Source organism: Stegostoma tigrinum, chromosome 13 (assembly GCF_030684315.1).
Source record: "Stegostoma tigrinum isolate sSteTig4 chromosome 13, sSteTig4.hap1, whole genome shotgun sequence".
Taxonomy (NCBI): domain Eukaryota; kingdom Metazoa; phylum Chordata; class Chondrichthyes; order Orectolobiformes; family Stegostomatidae; genus Stegostoma; species Stegostoma tigrinum.
The window spans coordinates 22565274-22587009 of record NC_081366.1 but is presented as its reverse complement, the minus strand read 5'-3'; the positions used below and the strand labels follow the sequence as shown (position 1 = coordinate 22587009).

General features: G+C 42.7%; 1 protein-coding gene across 3 annotated transcripts in view; it reads left to right on the top strand.

Moving 5' to 3' along the window:
- sgcd (sarcoglycan, delta (dystrophin-associated glycoprotein)) overlaps positions 1-21736 on the top strand; it is a 483273-nt gene that overhangs the window by 261656 nt on the left and 199881 nt on the right. The window contains exon 1 of one of the 3 annotated variants that reach the window (XM_059650607.1): positions 1883-1960. The exons of the other annotated variants lie outside the window; for them this stretch is intronic. Within the exon in view, the coding sequence (XP_059506590.1) occupies positions 1907-1960 (54 nt within the window). The 5' untranslated portion in view covers positions 1883-1906. Of the gene's footprint in view, positions 1-1882; positions 1961-21736 lie in introns of those variants that run through there. 3 annotated transcript variants of the gene reach the window in all.

Genomic DNA, 21736 nt, shown 5'->3' with positions numbered 1-21736 from the left:
ATGTTGCGACTTGCAAGATGAACACTGCCTAACTCTACGTAAAGGTAATCCGAGCAAATTTTTATTTCATGTGTACCTCCCGATTATTATTTTCTCCTCCATTAATCCCTCTGGAAGACAAATAGTACAACCAGCTAACATCAGCAGTGGACATGCTCCGGTGACTCTGAATATCTTTGTTTATCACCTTTTTATGCAAAGCATAAGGAAATACTCCTCTTTTGACACAACATGTTTACGACCTCTAATGGTCTGTTTCTTTTTGATTATTATCCAAAAGAATTTTCTTGTTTTGATCTGGGTCACCGTTCACTCCTTTAGTATATTTTGATATCCCTTGCATCCTCAAAGATCTCTAACTTCATTGATCTTACAGCATTTATTTTTCTCTTGCACGTTCTATGAATGTCTAATTGGATTTCTTTCTTAAAGACCTAAACATTAATTGATAAGATTCTGGGAGAAGTTTAAAAGCATTGCATTTTTTTTTGTAAACAGTTTCATAGTCAGCAGATTGTTCTTCTGTCAAATTAGTGCACATATTTTTAGGTGTGCCTGTCAAAACACTTCAATACATTAAGCTCCAAAAGTCTTTTTGTCATTTTGTCTGACTGGCCACCTTTCAAATAATGCACAAGAGTAATAACTCCATCCACTGATACTTTAGGTACTAAGAGTAGATTTCTAGTTAAATCAAAATTCCCTTTGGAATCAGAATCATCTTTGCAACTGTTTGCTACCAGACTTTTGACCGCAGTTGTGAGTTTTCTTGAAATTGATATACTTAAGGCACTGTTCCAAATGACTTATGGCCTTCACAGAACTGACCCACATCTGTCATCCTCTCTCTTCAAAATTTAAAACCCAAAAGAGTATATGTGTGTGTGTAAGAAAATGTGAGATTTTATATATATTGTTATACAGTTTTTATCGCAGTAGATTATTTAGCAGGATGATTGAAAGAAATAGCAGGACAACTTGAGTATATAATAAAGAAAGTATTGTAGAGCACTTACATGCTGCAGTCTTGGAGTTGACATGGAGTCAGTTTCGCTTTGCACTGCTGTTAACAAAGACTCCATTTGAAGTGGTGTGAAAGCATCTACAGGGACCAGTCTCTCACTGCTTATTACTTATGTTTATAGAGTGTCTTTTGTATACTAAAAACTCTTTAGGCACAGGAGCATTAACAAACAATATTTGTCACTATCACACGTTAATACAGCTTGACCGAAAGCTTTGTCAAAAGGATCTTGCTTAATGGGCATCTTAAAGGAACATCAATAAATTCAAATATTCAATGGAATTTTGAGCTTATGACCTCAATAGCTACAAACAGACAGTTGACATATGTGAAGGAAGTAACTTCTGGAATATTTCATAAGTCACTACTTAGTTTGATACCATACAGTATAAATCCATTGCTGAATCAAACTCGGTCCAGTGAACAAATTTTAAACCTACATTATCCCAGTCAATACAATAAGAGCAGAAATTTTTCTCATTTGTGAAACTTTGTTTTTTGATATGCTATGACAGGTGAGGTGCGAAGAAACAATTTGATCCCACACTTTGTTTGACCATAGCATCTACTAGTGGAAATCCACAAAAATACAAGCACAAACAGCTTGCATGAATTCCAACATCCTACCACTCATGAAGTCTGAGGTCAGAATATTCACTGCATGGGAGATAATCAGTGGTGTGGGTGTTCCTGTCCTCTTGGAAGACTTTGGATATTAATTCAGTTTAAATGAATGATTCAAACATGGGCAAGTGATCTATTCCCGCAGGATAGCTGCCAGTAGTAAACATAAATGAGGTTGTTGACTCGCTCGCCAAGCTGGCTTGTTTATGTTCAGATGTTTCATCACCATGCTAGGTGACATCATCAGTGGAGCCTCCGATGAAGCGATGTTATTCTACTCCGCTTGGAAGTTATACTGTCTGGTCCATTATGGTGAGTACTGTTGTTTCCAGTTTTGCACTATGTGGGTTTATATATGGGGTCCAATTCTATATGTTTGTTGATTTGAAGCATGGGTGGAGAACCATGCCTCCAGGAACTCCCATGTGTAAATATAAATACATAGAGGTCAGTTTATATACAGTTATATAGCATGGAAACAGACGCTTTGTTCCAACTAGTCCACGCCAACCATGTCCCCAAACTAACCTAGTCCCATTCGCCTGCATTTGGTCCATATCCCTCATAACATTTCCTATTCATGTACCTATCCAAATGTCCATTGTAACCCTGTACCTGGATCGCACGCTTCCTCTGGCAGTTCATTCCACACATATACCATTCTGTATTTTTTTAAAAAAGCTTCCTCACTGGTCCTTTTTTAAATCTTTCTCCTCTCATCTTAAAAATATGCCCCCTAGTTTTGAACACCCCCCCCCCCCGCTTTAGGGAAAACACCTTTTGCTATTCACCTCACCTATGCCCCTCATGACTTTATAAACATCTGTAAGGTACCACTCGACTTCTTATACTCCAATGAAAAAGTCCCAGCCTATCCAGCAGCATTCCAGTAAATTTCCTCTGAATCCCCTTCAGTTCAGCAACACCACCATTACAGGATGACTAGAACTGCATGTTGCACCCCATAAGATACCTGACCAGTGCCCTTTTACAATAAAACAATGAAAGCAAGTATGCTAAATGCTCTCCAAAACACCCTGTCCACCGATGATATCACCATAGCATCTGTTATTTTACAGAGGAATTGGTACTGCATCCATTTTTGTGATTTATATAAAATGATTTGGATGAGAATTTAGAGGCCTGGTTAGTAAGTTTTTTTTTCATGGATGACTCCACTCTATATAAAATGACCTCATTGTGCATTTCTAAGGAGAGTTCCTAGGGTTGATTGTATGTTTTTACTAATATTATCTGGAACTTCCTGAATGGTAGACCACACAACAGACCGAGTGTGGTCCAGGCTCTGTCAAAATTATGTGCTTCTTACCTAATTATTGGTCCAGTGGTTCTAGGCATAGATGAAGCAGCTACTGATCTCTGAGAATGGAAATTATCGTGAGCAATAGGCCTCTGAGATAATTGTCTCCTTTTCTGCTCAGCTTTCTATCATTTATAGCCTATCTAAAATGTGTCCATTGGTTCACTACCATTTACTGATTTTTGATATCAGGTGATTGAAAATTACATATTGTTTGTTTTCTTCTTGACTTATTGCCACCTTGTATGGACAGTAAATGTGACATTGGTTTAGTTGGTGAGTCCTGCAGTGATTTGTGTTGGAGACCTATGGCGCACTGAATATTCTTGCATTCTCTGTCAATTAGAACGGCAGTTAAAATTAAATATAGTGTCAGTGAAATCTATCATTCTGGCCAATTTTATTCATTTTGATTCAAAGGTTTCTGTTGGCAATCTTCCAACTCCGAAAGGTTGCTTATATGTATCAAGATGCTTGTTTCATGCTTGTTAAATTGCTGAACTGCAAGAATCACTGAGCCACCAGTATTGATTTAAAGCAATTTGCTACATTTAAACTTGGGCTGTGGAGAGGAAACCTCCCACCTATTAGTGCAATATATGCACTTTGGTGACTGAGAGAGATTCAAACTTTCAACTATTCAGAAGAAGAGTCATATTTGACTAGAAAGGCTGAAGCCTTTTCATCTGCTGCTGAGCTTTTAAAATACTTTCTGTTTGTATTTCGAGTTTCCAGCATCAACAGCATTTTGCTTTTACATTTTCAATACACATCATTTGCTATCTACATGGTTCGTTGCGAACCACAAAAGACTGTATTTACCTTTGACAGGCATTTCTCCAATTCCTCTGGCCACTCAGAATTAGATTGTAAACTTCTCCATGCCCTACAGTTTCATATTGAAATGGCTAGCTAATCCCTGATCGTCTCGTGTAGAATGATTTGAACCCACAGAGGTTGGAAACATTCATTTGTCCATCCAGAAAAAATTTAAGTCTACTTACCAGAGATTAAACTACATTGCTATAAATGATTTCACAACTTTACCTCATTTTGCAGATATTTTTTAAAAATGATAAAATTCATTTAGAAACCATTGAGAAATATAAGCATGTTACAGTATAAGGTATGCCAGTTCATTATCGAAGGTGGTTTGAGTATTCCTTCTTTCTCAAGTGCTTTTAAGTTGTCACTTTAACTCTAGAGATTTGGGAATGTGAAGGAGGACTGTACAATATTAAGGAGACATAAAGATGCACTTCTCAAAAGAGTCTTGCTAGCATTAAAACTTCAGACAATTTTCTTTTATTCATGATCAAATCCATTTAAAGTTACCAGAAAACCTTTCGTTTCTGTCCCATCAGAGTATTTTCAGACTTTTGTGCTATAGTAATCTAAGTTATTTTAGATATGCTGTTAAATGACCAACAATGTTTCAAATATAGGCAAGCTTGATTTTGATTTCGTTATTTCAATAAGGACCACTGTGCAACTTGCACGGTTGTTGCTATAATTTTTTTTTCATATGCAGATTTGCTTTGTGGCCAGAAGTTAAGACCGTGCAGATGCATATAGAAATAGGAGCACAGTTGACTGAGGGACAACAAACATAGCGCACACAAATCAGTGATTGTGAGTTGAAGAACTAAACAGTCTATGAATGCTGTAAATCTGCTGAATTGAATTGAAATCTCAACAAAAACAGAAATTGCTGGAGAAACTCAGCAGGTCTGGTAGCATCTGTGGAGAGAAAGCTGAGTTAACAATTCTAGTCCAGTGACCGTTATTCAGAATTTGACACCTTGAAAGACATCAACCCATCACGATGAGTTGGAACAGAGCAGAGCTATCATATCTCGGATCAACTTACCATCTGAAATGTGATGAATCTGATTCTGAGAAGTATTTATTTTATTCAGGATCTGTCATAAATTGATGCAAGCTGAAGAACAATGCCTCATTTTCTACTCAGCACCTTTATAGCTTCGAGGACTCAGCACTGAGTTCAACAACTTCACAGAACAACCTCTGTCCTCTATTTTGACTGAAAGCCCCCATCACTCTGGGCTGTTGTGTTGGCTGAGATCACAGCAGAGTGGACCCATTTTCTCCTTTTCATATGTTTGCTTTAAACCTCTTTAACATTTCTATGTCTCCTTTTACCTCCATTAGCCCTCATTTTGTTCTGTTTTCCCCTCTGGGAACCCTCACTATCTGTTCTATTTGATCCTGTACACCCCTTTTGGCAACAATGTGAAAACAAGAATTTTGCAGCACCTTTCAGCTCCGAAGAGGAGTCATATCAGACTCAATGTGAACTTTGTCAAACCTCCTGTGTTTCTCCAGCTCTTTCTGTTTTCATTAGAAGTGACAGAGGCCTTCCTATCGGCTTCCTAATAACAATCATCACACTTTAGTTGATGAGGCCTGACAAGGGATGTTTTAGTCCATTGAAGGCATTGTATCAATACAGAAATAGAACCCTCTAGTTGTTGGAAATCTGAAATAAAAGCATAACGTGCTGGAAATACTTAGCAGTTTATGTGGCATCTGAGAAGAGAGAAACAGAATTAATAGTTTAGGTCAATGACCTGATGAAAGGTGACTGTCCTGACACACTGAATCTGTTTTTCTCTCTCTCTCTCGACAGACGCTGACTGATCTAGTGAGTGGCTGAACTTTTTTTTTGTTGACAATTAAAGCAGAAGCTGTTGTTGTTTCATCAACTTCTGTTTCAAATAGTTAACCCTGTTACTTAGGTACTTCATTGCAAAACCAAAGGGATATTTTGTATTAAAACTGAACATAAAAGCAGATGGCTGAGAGTGACCATGGTGAATGTATTTGTTGTGATTATCAGTTTACTGAAAGGGTAATCAGACATGAACAGTTTAAATAAGAAGGATTAGGCAGTAACAAAGTAACAACAGCTATTAAAACTATTGAATGTATGCACAGCTGAATGGAATACTAATAACCATTGGAGAAAACACAGTACGGTGTGACATCACCAGAGAATCACTGGAATGCATTTGGTGGAAATCCTATTGTTCATTTCAGAATGTGCATATTGCTTATCACTTGGCAGTATGAAGAAGCAGAATGTTAGTGCTTAAATGAGAAGTAAGAACTGCTGCACATCTGATCAGATTTGTACTGACACCCCTGACCAAAATTCCTGTTTGGCATCAGGGTGGTTATGAATGTTGACAGGTTTACAAAGTGTATTCTTGGAAATATCCGATTTCATAATTCAGGTGTTTTAGAGAATAACTATTGGTTTTAGCAATTTAAGTTAAACGAAAGATCAATGGAGACATTTGATTGAAAAATTGATACACAGCACTGAAGTAAGGAGAACTCAGATGGGCTTGAGGCCGTTTAAGTTCATTGGGTCATCCATATTTATTCCATTAGATCAAGATTATAAAGTAAGAAGTCATCCTGTCTTCTTCTTTGGCAGTCCCTCAAGTTTGGGAACAACTTGCTTCCACTCTTGGGCGTGGTGAGCATGAATTCATCAAACTCTGGAGCTACAGAGTCTGCCACGAGTGGGGCAGGGTGTGATTGAGACAAGTGGGTGGGGAACTCCATTCTAAGCACTATTTCTGCAGTTTGCACTTGGCTTCCATTCAGTGCCACTCAAAGTGGTTAGCACCTTCTCGGATCCTTCTTCCCCTGTTTGTGCAAGTGTTTCCCATGTGTTAGAGACGATGTCGTATTCGTTTTGGGAGGCTTTTAGGGAGCCCTTCTGGAGTTTCCTCTGCCCTATTCATGATCATATCGTAGAATCCCTTCAGTGCGGAGACAGGTCATTTGGCCCAACTAGTCCACACTGACCATCCGGACATCAACCTGCTCAGGCTCCGACCCATTCCCACCCCCACCCGTTTCTCCCCATGACTAATCCACCTAACCTACACATGCCTGGACACTATGGGAGGATATAATATCTTACAATGTCTTACAGCTGATAGAGACAAAGGCCATTTTGAGATCAGAGAAGACCATGTACAGATGTTAGCGTTATTCTTGGAGTTTGTCAATTTCTTGGATTTGCCGAGCGTGTCCATTCTGCTTTTTGATGGGCACAAGCTGCATTGAGACTCGGGGAGATGCTCTTTAGCCACTGCGAGGTTGTGGTTGACCTTTCCCATGGAGGACAGCAGAGAAATTTCCCCCTAATTTCCACAGTTGGACAAGTGACTGGGCATGTGAAAACAAAATGTTAATGATGAATGGTCACCCTTCGAGCTTTTGTTTGGAATGTGAATTCTACAGTTATTTCTCAAATGCTTTTGCAATATCCATATAGTTCCCAGAACAAAGAACCTAAACCACCTTTCTAAAGAAAGGGATTTTATGGTGGAATCCGGAAATCTCGAAAGATTATTGCTAACTTCATTCAAGATATGCTTTGTTGGCATAAGTCACAGAATTGTTGTTTGTTGAGTTCTACTCAAGTCAAAAGATAATTGATTTACATTTCTTTTTAGGAGTTACCCGAGTGTCAGCATTTCAATTGCGAAGGGTATGGTAGGGACGTACCTCAATGTTCTCTTTGCCCATACACTTCTCTAATAGAAAGCCAGCTGTTCAGCTTAGAATCAGATCTAATGAGAGAGAGCCTGTGAGGAATTGTAAAGTATCTGGGGACAAAACTGGGAACCTCCAAAGGAAGGACACAGAGCATAGAGGCATTAGGAATCAAAAAGATATCCCTGACATTTAACTTGTTAAACACAAATACAGTGACATCATAATTTTGAGCTGAGAATTCCACAAAAATGAAGTTTTAAAGAAACCTGTTACTTAGCTGAGAATAAATGGAAGAATACCTATTAAATGCCATCCCTTTGAGAACACTTAAGAGAAATAAAAGGGAAGACTGGTTCGATCCTAGAATGAAGTGTGAACAAACTCTTAAGATTTCATAATGTGTAAAGAAATTCTTGGGTTGAATTAAAAGGTAAAAAAGAGAAATAGATTTACACTCTGCCTTGACAAAATGTAACCTTAAGTTAGCAATGCTTGCTTTGTTGAATTTACACATTTTGCATATATTATATAGATAGAAAAACCTGTTCTTGTTTAAAAGTCTACAATGTTGTGATGTGATCTCCAGCACATCCCTCACCTTCCTGGACATCTCCAGCACATCCCTCACCTTCCTGGACCTCTCAGTCTCCATCTCAGGCAACCAGCTTGTAACTGATGTCCATTTCAACCCACCGACTCCCACAGCTACCTAGAATTCACCTCCTCCCACCCACCCTCCTGCAAAAATTCCATCCCCTATTCCCAATTCCTCCGCCTCCGCCGCATCTGCTCCCACGATAAGACAGTCCACTCCCACACATCCCAGATGTCCAAGTTCTTTAAGGACCGCAACTTTCCCCCCACTGTGATCGAGAACGCCCTTGACCGCGTCTCCCATATTTCCCGCAACACATCCCTCACACCCCGCCCCCGCCACAACCGCCCTAAGAGGATCCCCCTCGTTCTCACACACCACCCTACCAACCTCCGGATACAACGCATCATCCTCCGACACTTTCGCCATTTACAATCCGACCCCACCACCCAAGACATTTTTCCATCCCCACCCCTGTCTGCTTTCCGGAGAGACCACTCTCTCCGTGACTCCCTTGTTCGCTCCACACTGCCCTCCAACCCCACCACACCCGGCACCTTCCCCTGCAACCGCAGGAAATGCTACACTTGTCCCCACACCTCCTCCCTCACCCCTATCCCAGGCCCCAAGATGACATTCCATATTAAGCAGAGGTTCACCTGCACATCTGCCAATGTGGTTTACTGCATCCACTGTACCCGGTGCGGCTTCCTCTACATTGGGGAAACCAAGCGGAGGCTTGGAGACCGCTTTGCAGAACACCTCCGCTCAGTTCGCAACAAACAACTGCACCTCCCAGTCGCAAACCATTTCCACTCCCCCTCCCATTCTCTAGATGACATGTCCATCATGGGCCTCCTGCACTGCCACAATGATGCCACCCGAAGGTTGCAGGAACAGCAACTCATATTCCGCCTGGGAACCCTGCAGCCTAATGGTATCAATGTGGACTTCACCAGTTTCAAAATCTCCCCTTCCCCTACTGCATCCCTAAACCAGCCCAGTTCGTCCCCTCCCCCCACTGCACCACACAAACAGCCCAGCTCTCCCCCCCCACCTCCCCACCCACTGCATCCCAAAACCAGTCCAACCTGTCTCTGCCTCCCTAACCTGTTCTTCCTCTCACCCATCCCTTCCTCCCACCCCAAGCCGCACCCCCATCTACCTACTAACCTCATCCCACCTCCTTGACCTGTCCGTCTTCCCTGGACTGACCTATCCCCTCCCTACCTCCCCACCTATACTCTCTCCACCTATCTTCTTTACTCTCCATCTTCGGTCCGCCTCCCCCTCTCTCCCTATTTATTCCAGTTCCCTCTCCCCATCCCCCTCTCTGATGAAGGGTCTAGGCCCAAAACATCAGCTTTTGTGCTCCTGAGATGCTACTTGGCCTGCTGTGTTCATCCAGCCTCACATTTTATTATCTTGGAATTCTCCAGCATCTGCAGTTCCCATTATCTCTAATATTGTGATTTAGCTCTTTCAGAGACTAACATTTCTTTTTAAATTTTAATTGTCTCTGGAATGTGTACAGAACTAATGCATGCAGCATTCATGAGCCTTTTAAACTATTGTGCATTTTGGATACATGTCTGTTGGCATAGACCTAATTAAAATGAACAATGTAAGTAGCTGGGCTATTCTCACTCTGTGCATTGTTCATGTGTTGTGTATAAAAAGCAAGAGAAATAAAATTTACGATTTTCGTGTAACTGCAGCCTGTTAGATATGAATGAATTGCTGATACACTCATACAATTTTTTAAACTTGACATCATCCAAACCGTTAATCCCCGTGTCCTAATTTGCGTTCAGTCTTTTCCAACATCACCTTGCACTTGCTGATCAACACTAGCTCCAGATGAAGCAAAATCCAAATCATTCTTTCATATCTATCAGCCTTACTGCTTGTACTTCTACAGTAGTTTACCTTTGACCCAAGCTCTGAAGCACTTTCCCACCATCTCTCTGTCCTTCTGTCATAGAATCCCTAGAGTGTGGAAACAGGCTATTTGACCCAACAAGTCCACACCGCCCCTGCAAAGAGCATCCCACCCAGACCCATTATCCTACCCCGATTTCCCATGTCTAACCCACCTAACCTGAACATCCTTGGGCGCTATGGGTACTTTAGTCCGTCTTTGGACTGTGGGAGGAAACCCACGCAGACACGGGGAGAATGTGCAAACTCCACACAGACGTTCGCCTGAGGCTTGAATCGAGCCCAGGTCCCTGGTGCTGTGAGGCAGCAGTGCTAGTCAGTGTGCCACCAAAATATTTTTGTTTCTTTTAAGACACTCCTTAAAAGAGTTGCCATCTTTCAATTTTTGTTTTCTTCTGTGAAGATTGGTTATAAGAGATCATAAAGTGAGAAAACAGATATTTGAAGGCATTGGGGTCAATCTGTAGAAGAGGTAAAATTGTAGAGATTTACACTGCCTTGATCTCTTAGTTCTATCTCCTTTTGCTTTACAAGGAGAAAGTACTCTAGGGATCTACAATATCTTGAGAAAGCTTTTAGTCTTTTAACATTATATCTCAGTGTTAACTTTTGTAATATTCATGTGAAATACCTTGTACGCTATACAGATGTAGCTTGTTGTTTTAATTGGTGCTTGCACACAACGTTGCTCTGGTTACAACTGTGATGCTGGCAAACAGGTTTCTACCTCCTTCTAGTTGGAGAACAATGCTCAATGAAGAAGTGACAGTGAGCTTGAAGTCTAACAATGTTAAAAACCAAATACAGTACTGCTCCCTCTGGATTTGTGTTTATAGTACTTGGACTGACAAGTAGCAGTGGGTGGAAAATCCCATCATCACTGTGCTATCAGAGTGACAAAGTGATCACAGTGAAATGCCAGCTGATTTTTCTTGAGTTATACAAATAAAAAGATGCATCCTCACTGACTGACTGCACGTAGAATGATGGTGCTCATGAGACTGAAAAAAAAATCAATAATTTGTGTCACTCATTACCTTTTTCAGTAAGCCCTCCTGTGAGGTTCCAGTTAGTTTATGAATGTTGGCTGTGTGATGTATTTATCATTTATTACAAGGAATCACAATTAACAGCATTCTAAGTGCTGGTTGAGGGGAGGGTTTCTGTTTGGCAAGGTGGAGAAGCAAAATTAAATAGAACTTAAAAAATGAAGACACTGTGAAATTGCTATAACTTTTGCGGTGCTTTGGACTGACACCAATTCCTTCAAGTTCTCTCTGTCTCTCTCGCGCTTGCTCTCGCTCTCGCTCTCTCACTGTTTCCAACAAATCTTAACAAAATGATCAAACATAAATAACTGGTAACACATTCAACTTGAGTACCTAGGTCTGAAATATAAACAGGCAACAGGATAAAGCTTCTGAATTCTATATTACATTGAGCAGAATTTTCCAAGGCTTTGGGGCAATGAGACCTCACATTAGCAAAACTAAAGAACTGACCATTGACTTCAGAAAGAAAGGAGGAGAACACACCCCCATCTACATCAACAGAGCTGAGTTTGAGAACGTGGAGAGCATTAAGTTCCTGGGAGTGATGGTAACTGAAAATCAGTCCTGGACTTCCAATGGGCAAGAAGGAATAACAACACCACCTCTTCCTCAGGCAGCTCAGAAAATTTGGCATGTCCATTATGTCCCTTGCCAACTTCTGCAGACGCACAGTTGAAAGCATACTGTCTGGTGCATAACAGCATGCAATGGCAACTGTTCTGCCCAGTCCATAAGAAACTACTGAAGGTTGTGTGCACAGCCCAGACCAACACAGAGGCCAACCTTCCATCCATCGACTCCATTTGCCATAGAAAAGCTGCCAACATTATCAAAGACCCACCCCACCCTGGTAATGCCCTTCTCCAACCCATTCCATCAAGCAGGAGATAGAAGCTTGAACACTCACACCAGCATGTCAAGAAAAGCTCCTTCCTGGCCCTTACTGGACTGATGAATGGACTCTCTAACCTCGCATAATGCATATCTTGCTAACAAGCCCTGTACGATGCAACTTGTATGCCTCTCTGAAATTTGTTTCTCCCTCTCTGACATGCATGCCCTTGCAAAAAATGGTCTGCCTGTACTACTTGGAAACAGCTTTTCACTGTGCTTAGATACACATGACAATAAATAAATCAGATGAATGACATGGCCATGATGAGAAATTTTGGAGAATAGTGCGAGATGTGGAGCATGGCCTTTCTCAATATCAAGACTGATGGGTTGCATTTTCCAACCAATTCTGGGCTGTTGTGATGAGATTCTTACTCATGAGAGAGACCTGTTATCAAAGATTACTGCTCATTCACATCCTCATTATTAGTTAAGCTCACTTTAATATTGCAGGCTTCATTTCTGTCAGATAGAAACTAAATGCCAAGAATTCACAACAATGAAAGTGTCAGTAGGTGCAAAGGTCTCCTCTCATTTGGTCCACCAGATCTCCATCTAGGGTAACAGGTGCAAACATTTCAGGGCACGTTCCACAGTCAGTGGCTTCGCATGCCCCACGCACAGATGTTAGAATCCAGCATGTGCCAGTCTCTGCATCACAGAATAGCTCCAATCCACTTACAGTACAATTCTGGACTCCAATATTGAGCTTTAGTGTGACTTAGCACTTTTCATTGTGATATTTCTGCAAGAACACTCTTTGCATAGTGCAAAAGGACAGGCACCAGCTCACAGGCTGGACTAGGCTGCATCTCCAGGATCCTCACTTATTCTTTTAGTGCTGCCCAGTGTGCACTCACTGCACGTTTTTGCCTTGCTTCTTCCTTAAAGCCAAACTCTAAAAGCTCACAGTATTTCTCTCTTGCCTTGCTATTTAGTTAGGACACAAAGCCAGGCAGCTAATCAGGTGTATCAGCAATCATTAGTAAAGGGGGTGGACATGTTGTTGTATGACACTGTGGTATATCAATCTCCTAGCTGCACCATGTCCCAACTGCATACACAGCAAACACACTGCTTGTGTTTCAAGCAGATACCTGTGTCTAAGGGGAGGAATCCTCAAGCAAGTAAAGGGAGTCTTCACTCGTGTTGGGGAAGGGAGGTGCATGTGGCTTCTTGGCACACTAAGGCAAGGGCAGCATCTTCAGTCAGTCCAGGGGCTTAGATATAGTCAGTCTACTGCTTAGAATGGTGAGGGTCAGGATCCTGTCACCTCGGGGGGAGAGAAACTAAATGTTGGGCCATCCACGACTATTCTTGGCTCTTTCTGCTGCGCTATGGGTTATTTTCTCCTGAAATGAGAGAGGAGAGGAGGAGAGATTAAGTGAGGTGAAGGTGGATATGTAGAATCAGTATTTTACAGAAAGAAGGAGGCTGTTTGGCCCCTTGTGTCTGTGCAGGCTCACGGAAGAGCTGCCAGGTTAGCCCCATTTTGCAGCCCTATCTATGGACCCCTCTACCTGCATCCATTTCAAATATATATCCAGCACGCAATTGAAACCTCATATGGTATCTGCCTCCACCACTTTTCCCAGGCAGCACATTCCAAATCCTAGCAACTCTCTGAATAAAGAAGTTTCTCCTCATCTCACTCCTAGCTATCTTGCTGACAGTTTTGAAATTGTGACCCCTCGTTGCTGACATACCAACTAGTGGAAACAGAACATCCTTCTTCGTACTGACAAAATTTTGTGTGTCTCAATAAGGCCACTTCTTAATCTTATTTGCACCAAGGAGAATAATCTCTAATCTTTCCTTGAATCCAAAATCCTTTGTTCTGGTATCAGTCTAGTGACTATCCTTTGCACTTTCTCCTGGACTTTAACATGCTTCCTTTTAATGAGTTGACCAGAACTGAACACAGTACTCCATGAGATAATTGTTAGTGCTGGTGAGATGAGGGAAAGGCAATGAGCTGTTGTGAGTGAGTAGAAGGTGCAGAAGCCGTGTAGGGTTAGGAGTATTGGGGCTGTGGTATAGGCGAGAGCGAGTGAGGGAAGATGTTGCATGTAGCAGTGAGAATGGTAGAGTTTGAGCCGTGTGGAGATAGAATTAGTGTGGGACAGCAGAGAGAAGATGGTGACACTTACCCTGGAAGAATGGTGAATACCATCAAACTTCTTCTGGCATTGCTGTGTGTTTCTCCAGACAGCTGAAATTGTACTGAAACATTGGAAAGTGTGGGAACCTGGAGCCAAACTGCAGGGTCTGGTGCTGTTGCCTGGCAGCACCTTTGGGAAGGAAATGACACCAGCCCACCCAACAGGACCTCCAGGGCCCTGCCTGCAAAGTGGGACATCAATTCCCCCTTGTGTGCCATGCCTGGGGCACATATCATTCATTGTGCAGGGCAGCTCCAGATTGACAACACTTGAATGGGTGAACAATGACCTCAAAGATGGCACTGGTGCCCTGGGTCCTGACAGTAGTGAGTACTTCTAGGTAAGGAAATGCAAGAATCAGGCTCATATTGGAGGTGATATGGTCTCTTACGAAAACTTGCTTGATCTTGTGGAGAGAAACCCTCCATGAGCCCTGAGAAATTATGCTTAGCCAAAATATGCGGAGACTAAGGACATTGTATTTGCTATTGCTTCCCCCCCCCCCACCCCCCACCACCTCTCATGATCAGCAGGAGATTTATTTTTGGATTAATCCACCATGTATAGATCAGTGTTATCCCAAAAGTTCATCTGTTTTATGAACCATTGGAGATCCAGCAACATGCTGTGAAATGAAATTTGCTAATAAATGAAATCTCAGAGAAAGCTGGTCCTGCCAGTAGGTTTCGACTTAAAGGATATTGAAATCTTTAGAACATAATTTAAATAAATTCTCTTTTTAGTAATCAAAATACTGTGTCGCAAGGAGAGGAATGCCGACCTGCCTAGCTGCTAGCGTTCTGACAGCCGGATCCTTCCCTCAGGCTTTTGATACCATGTCTACTCTGTAGAAGATCAATTCCACTAGATTAATTAATGGTACTACTTCCCATGTCTAACCCACCTAACCTGAACATCCTTGGGCACCGTGGGTTATTTAGTCCATCTTTGGACTGTGGGAGGAAACCGGAGCACCCGGAGGAAACCCACGCAGGCACGGGGAGAATGTGCAAACGCCACACAGACGTTCGCCTGAGGCTTGAATTGAGCCCAGGTCCCTGGTACTGTGAGGAAACTATTTAATGTTAGTTGGTACTAACACCTCAAACTAACAACTGATGATACCCAGGAATAGAAAACCAGCTGCCATTTACTGAAGCTTGAGATGTAGAATGAGACATTGATTGTTGGAAAATTGTTGTTTGTTTTTCAGTTGTTGTTTTCTCACATCTGATGTCTCAACAAGATTTTGGAAACCTGTTTTCAATCACCTGATAATAAAATGTGAGGCTGGATGAACACAGCAGGTCCAGCAGCATCTCAGGAGCACAAAAGCTGACGTTTCGGGCCTAGACCCTTCATCACCTGATATTTGTGTAATAAGCAGATTCCCTGTTCCTGACGTTTTGGGGCAAAGGGCTCCTAAGTTTTAAATAGTGCAATGGAGAGCTGAGACTAGAATTTTTTTATGACCTGGTCTTTGCCTTAGGTTCACAAATCATAGCCTGTCCCCTCTAGCTTCAGTCAGTGGGGACAGTATGAAGGGAAAGCAAACAGGTAATTAGGCAGGTCATTTCCATGAGTCTGAATTCAAGCACCTGGCAGCAGTGCCACAAGATGACTCCTATGTGTAGCCGTGGTCAGTGAACAAATCTTTGTATGCTGGCAATGACCCATCACATTGCTAATCTCTCATGTTGTTCAATGCCTCAGAACCCTGGCACACTCAGCTTGAAGATAACCTCCAGATACTCCACTTCATGTTCTCATACCTATCAATCTGCTAGCCTCAAACCCCTTCTTGCTGCCTCTATCCACACAGATATGGCTAAAAAGTCACAATCAAAAGGCAGCAGACAGGCTTCCAATGAAGGCATTGTACAACGTGGGCTATTAGCCATCACTCTGTTTTCAGGATGCGAACTGACTATCTGCATTTTTTTTCCCTTAATTCATTTGTAGGACCTGGGTGTCGCTGGCTGACCAGCATTTATTGCCTGCCCCTACTTGCCCTTAAGAATGTGGTAGTGAGGTGTCTTCTTGAATCACTGCGGTCCATGTTCTGTAGTTTACCCACAATGCTGCTGAATTTTGACTCAGCGACAGTGAAGGAAAAGCAATATTTTTTCCAAGTCAGGATGGTGAGTGACTTGGGAGAGAACTTGCAGGTGGTGGTGTCCCCATGTATTTGCTGTGCTTATTCTTCTGGATGGAAGTTGTCGTGGATTTAGAAGATGCTGTCTGAGGATCTTGGGTGAATATCTGCAGCTTGTAGATTGCCCACACTGCTGCTACTAAGTGTTGGTGGTGGAGGGAGAGGATGTTTGTGGATGTGGTGCCATTTAAGCAGGTTGTTTTGTTCTAGATAATGTCAAGCTTGAGTGTTTTTGGAGCTGCACCCATCCAAGCAACTGGGGAGTATTCCATCACACTCCTTACTTGTGCCTTAAATATTGTGGAGAGACTCTGGGTAGTTAGGAGGTGAGTTACTTGCTGCAGTATTCCTAGCCTCTAATCTGAAAATGTAGTCATTGTGTCTGTATGGTGAGGCCAGCTCAGTTTCTAGTCAATAGTAATCCCAATGAAGTCGATAGTGACGGGTGGGATGGGGTTCAATGATGATGATAACTTTGAATCTCAAGGCATGGTATTTAGTTTGTCTCTTACTGTAGATGGGCATAGCCTGGCATTTGCGTTCCTCATGAATGTTACTTACCACTTGTCAGCCCAAGCCTAGATATTCTGCAGATCTTGTTGTATTTGGATATAGACTGCTTTGGTATCTGAGAAATCCGAATGATGCCTAACATTCTACATTCATTGGTGGACATCCTCACTTCTGACCTAATGATAGAGGCAAGGTCATTGGTGAAGCAGCAGAAGATGCTTGAGCCTAGGACATTACCCTGAGGAACTCCTGCAGAGGTGTCCTGGAGCTGAGATGACTGACATCCAAAAAACACAACCATCTTCCAATGTGCCAGGTATGACTCCAACCAGTGGAGAGTTTGGCTCCAATATGCAAGAACCCAGTTTGGTAGGGCTCCTTGATGCTGCACTTGCTCAAATGTGACCTTGATATCAAGGGCTGTCACTCTCCCCTTACATCTGGAATTTGGCTTTTTTTGCTCATCTTCCAACCAAGGCTGTAATAGGTCAGGAGCTGAGTGTTTTCCACCAGGGCCAAAGTGGTATCACTGAGATAGTCTTTGCTGACCAGGTGCTACTCCGTCTTTTGCCAGATAGTTGTTAGGACCCAAAGAATGTGCAGTATCCGATGCCCCCAACTGTTTCTAGATGTGTTATTGAGTGAACCGAATTGGCTGAAGGTTGGTATCTGCGATGCTGGGGACACTTCTGGCTGGCGATTGCTATGAATACTTCAGCCTTATCTTTTGCTGATGTTCTGGGCTCCTCCGTCATTGAGGATGCAAATGTTTTGTGGACCCTCCTGTGAGTTGTTTAATTGTCCACCAACATTCACAACTGGATGTAGCAGTAGTGCAGAACTTAGGTCTGATCTGTTGGTTGTAGGGTCACTTAGCTATGTCTATCACTTGCTGCTTATGCTGTTGACATGCAGGTAATTGTGTTTGGTAGCTTCACCTGGTCAACACCTCCTTTTCAGGTATGCCCGGTGCAGCTCTTGACATGCCGTCTTGCACTCTCCGTTGAATGAAGGTTGATCCCCTGGCTTGACAACATTTCTTGGGTGTGTGATATGTCCGGCCATGAGGTTGCAGATTGTGCTGTGGTACAATTCTGCTGCTATAGATGGTCAACGGCCCATCATGAATGCTTAATCTTGAGTTGCTAGATTTGTTCAAAATTTGCATCATTTAGTACGGTGACAGTTCCACACAACAGGATGAGGGTACTGTAAATATGAAGGCAGGATTTTGTCTCCACAAGGACTGTGTGGTGGTCACTCTTAATGATATATGGCCATGGACAGATACATCTGCACCTGATGGATTGATAGAGGATGAGGTCAAGTATGTTTCTCCCTCTTGTTTGTTTTTCAACACTAGTCTAGCAGCTGTATCCTTTAGGACCATACTATCTAGATCTGTAGTACTGCTGCTGGCCTCCTCTTGGTGGTGGTTAACACTGAAATCCCCTAAAATAATAGATTTTGTGCCCTTGTTACTCTCAGTGCTTCCTCTAAGTGGCATTCAACATGGAGAAGTACTGATTCATCAGCCGAGGGAGATGATAATTGGTAATCAGCAGGAGGTTTCCTCGACCATGTTTAACATGAAGCCACGGGACCTAATGGGATCCAGAGTTAATGATGAGGACTCCCAGGGCAACTCTATCCTGATGGTATACCACTGTGCTTCCACCTCTGTGTCTGTCCTACTAGTGGGACAGAATATATCCAGGGTTGGTGACGGTGGTGTCTGGGACATTGTCTGTAAGGTATGATTCCGTGAGTATCACCGATGTCAGGTTGTTGCTTGGCTATTCTGTGAGACAGCTCTCCCACCTCTGGCACTTGCCCACAGATGTTAGTGAGAAGGACTTGGCAGGGTTGACAGTACTGTTTCTGCCATTGTCTTTTCTGGTGCCTAAGTTGATGCCAGGAAGTCAGTCTAATATTATTTTCCTGTTGAGATTTCATAGCAATCAATCAAACTGAAGGGTTTGCTATACTAGTTCAGAAGGGATATGAGAGTCAGCCAGATTGCCATGCAGTCACATATAGGCCAGAATAGATGAAGATGGCAGATTTACTTCCCTGAAGGACATTAGTGAGCTATATTGGTTTTTCTGACACATGATAATGGATTCATGGTTCTTAGTAGATTCTTAATTCTGGATTTCTCTTTACTGAGTCAAATTCCACCACCTGCCATGGCAGGATTCGAACCTGGGCCACCAAAACATTCTCTGTGTTTCTTGATTAATAGTTTAGTGATAATACCACCAGTCCATCTCCGTCCCTCCTGAAGAAGCAATCCCAGAAATGGCTGAGGCTGTATCAGGGAGTCATCACAGTGATATGTAGGATCCCGTAGCAAAGCATGTAGTCTGGTGAATTTGACAGGAACCCACTGGGTGACTACATTATAATAAAGTGTGAAGCTGGATGAACACAGCAGGCCAAGCAGCATCTCAGGAGCACAAAAGCTGACATTTCGGGCCTAGACCCTTCATCAGAGAGGGGGATGGGGAGAGGGTTCTGGAATAAATAGGGAGAGAGGGGGAGGTGGACTGAAGATGGAGAGAAAAGAAGATAGGTGGAGAGGAGAGTATAGGTGGGGAGGCAGGGAGGGGATAGGTCAGTCCAGGGAAGACGGACAGGTACCTGGTTTGCTTCAGGACATGGTTGAGCAGTTTCAAGGCTGAAGAGGCTGCAAGAGAGTTGCAGTGGGAGAGAGATTCCCTGAGGTTGGTCCGGAGGGAGGAGGGTAACTTCTTCAGGTTAGGCATCCCTGGAAGAGGCTTCGCAGTGAGGTTAAAATTGTATCAGAGATAATGGGATTACTCCATTTTTCAGCAACAGTTGTTTTCCAGGCACCATGGGCGATGCATGCAGCATTTCTCAGAGTGCCAACATAGTTACATAAAGGACCTATTACGTCTTCTGGAATGGCAATGAATTCATCAAATTCTCCACTGATGGAATAACCAAGTGGCCTTTCCTTTTTGTCCTCATGTGCAACACGGTCATTGACTGCAACTTTACAAACGTTCAAGTTCCCTCCGATCAGCTAGCACTAATTGTAACTCACAAAGTCTTTCTCTTTGCACATTCTACTCATTTGTGAACACAGGCAAAGAATCTTGCATGCTGATGCACATTTCCTAGGTTCACACCTTTAACACGCATTTGTTGGAGATCCTAGAGAGCTCTATCCAGATTGATGGCTGTCTCCCAGCTGAAGAGGCAAACCTCCTCCAGAGTCCGTGTTAAGCAATCCACGCTGAAAATGCACTTTTTTCTGCCTGAAGAAGCTCTGCAGTATGTATCGCAGTAGGGATCATGATTGGTCAGGTGTTTCCATTTGCCATACAATGTCACAACAGGGTGAAAGCGAGTTGCAGCATTCTTCCTTCGGACAGGATGAATGAGATGAGCCTGTGGAGGAGATCTCAAATCTATATGAACTGTTACTCTCCATCATGAGTATGGAGAGAGCCGTTGTGAGGAATGTAATAGACGACTTTACATAATCTTGATTGTGCCCCGGAGTGAAGTACCACTATGGTAATGGTCCCATCATCAGACCTCCATGGCGTTCTTTTTATTTCTACCAACCCCTGTCAGTCATCCTTCCAGAACTACATCTGAAATGATGCAGTCTGCCACCCCACAAGGGCATCTCCACCTTTCCTTCCCCTACTGTTTGCTGTACCTAGAGCAGGCTTTCTGCAGTTGTGAGCTGAGAATCTTCATGGGGTTCAACAGGGTCCTGTTCCCCATCAGTCCTTTTGAGTGGGAGGGCCTCACCTGTCAAAACCAGTCTCAGTAGATGGGGAATGTATAAGGTGCTTTGAGTTAAAGTTCAGCAAGTAAATTGCTGCACGTGCTTCCTTCAGCATGTCATGATATAAAAGGATACAGTAAGATGAAGACAGAATCTTTATACCATTGGATACTGGCTGTGAGACCCAACACAATACCCAGGATAACGAAGTGTGGAGCTGAATGAACACAGCAGGCCAAGCAGCATCTCAGGAGCACAAAAGCTGATGTTTTGTGCCTGGACCCATCATCAGAGACTCTGATGAAGGATCTAGGCCTGAAACGTCAGCTTTTGTGCTCCTGAGATGCTGCTTGGCCTGCTGTGTTCATCCAGCTTCACACTTTGTTATCTTGGGAACTGCAGATGCTGGAGAATCCATTATCTCTGATCACAATACCCAGGATATTTGAGTGACCCCACAACTGCTCACCTCCTTTGTGGTAACTGAGCAGATTAGCTTAGTCAGATGGGAAGGTACGATCAGAATAATGGTGGACAGGCAAGATTTGGCCATGAAGAGAGCCTCTTTATTTGCCCAGGTGGCTATTTGATTGCCTATCTGTACCTACTTGATCAGTTGACAGTGAGATCCGTCAGTAAAGACCTGCCCTGCACCGTGATCACACCTGTCTCCAGGCCTGATGTCAGTTGTTTAAATTTTAAATGCAATTGTGCACATGCTGCATCCCAACATAAAGGAGAAGAGGACTCCACTTCTGGTTCCACTAGACATGTGCCTCTAATTAAATTCTGTTCAGATCTTGTTTTAGCAAAAGGTAGACGGAACTAAAATGACAAGAAATGTACAATGTTATTATCACCATCGTCTAAATTTTTCAGAGCCACTTCAGACACCTGAGCTAGATAGTTATGAAAATGAAATTTAGTTTGCGCAGTTACATGTTTTAAATCGTTTTGTTCTTTCCCCATAGTTCAGGTACAAATAGAAGTGATTATGAGCAAGCCAGAAATTTCTGTTTGCAGAGTATCTAAATTTTGGTTGTGCTTTGAGTTGCATTTTATGCATTTGACATAAACAACAATTCATTGTTACAGCAATGTCTAAATCCTACCTGTTCACTGGCCACTTGCATCTTCAGAATTTGCTGAG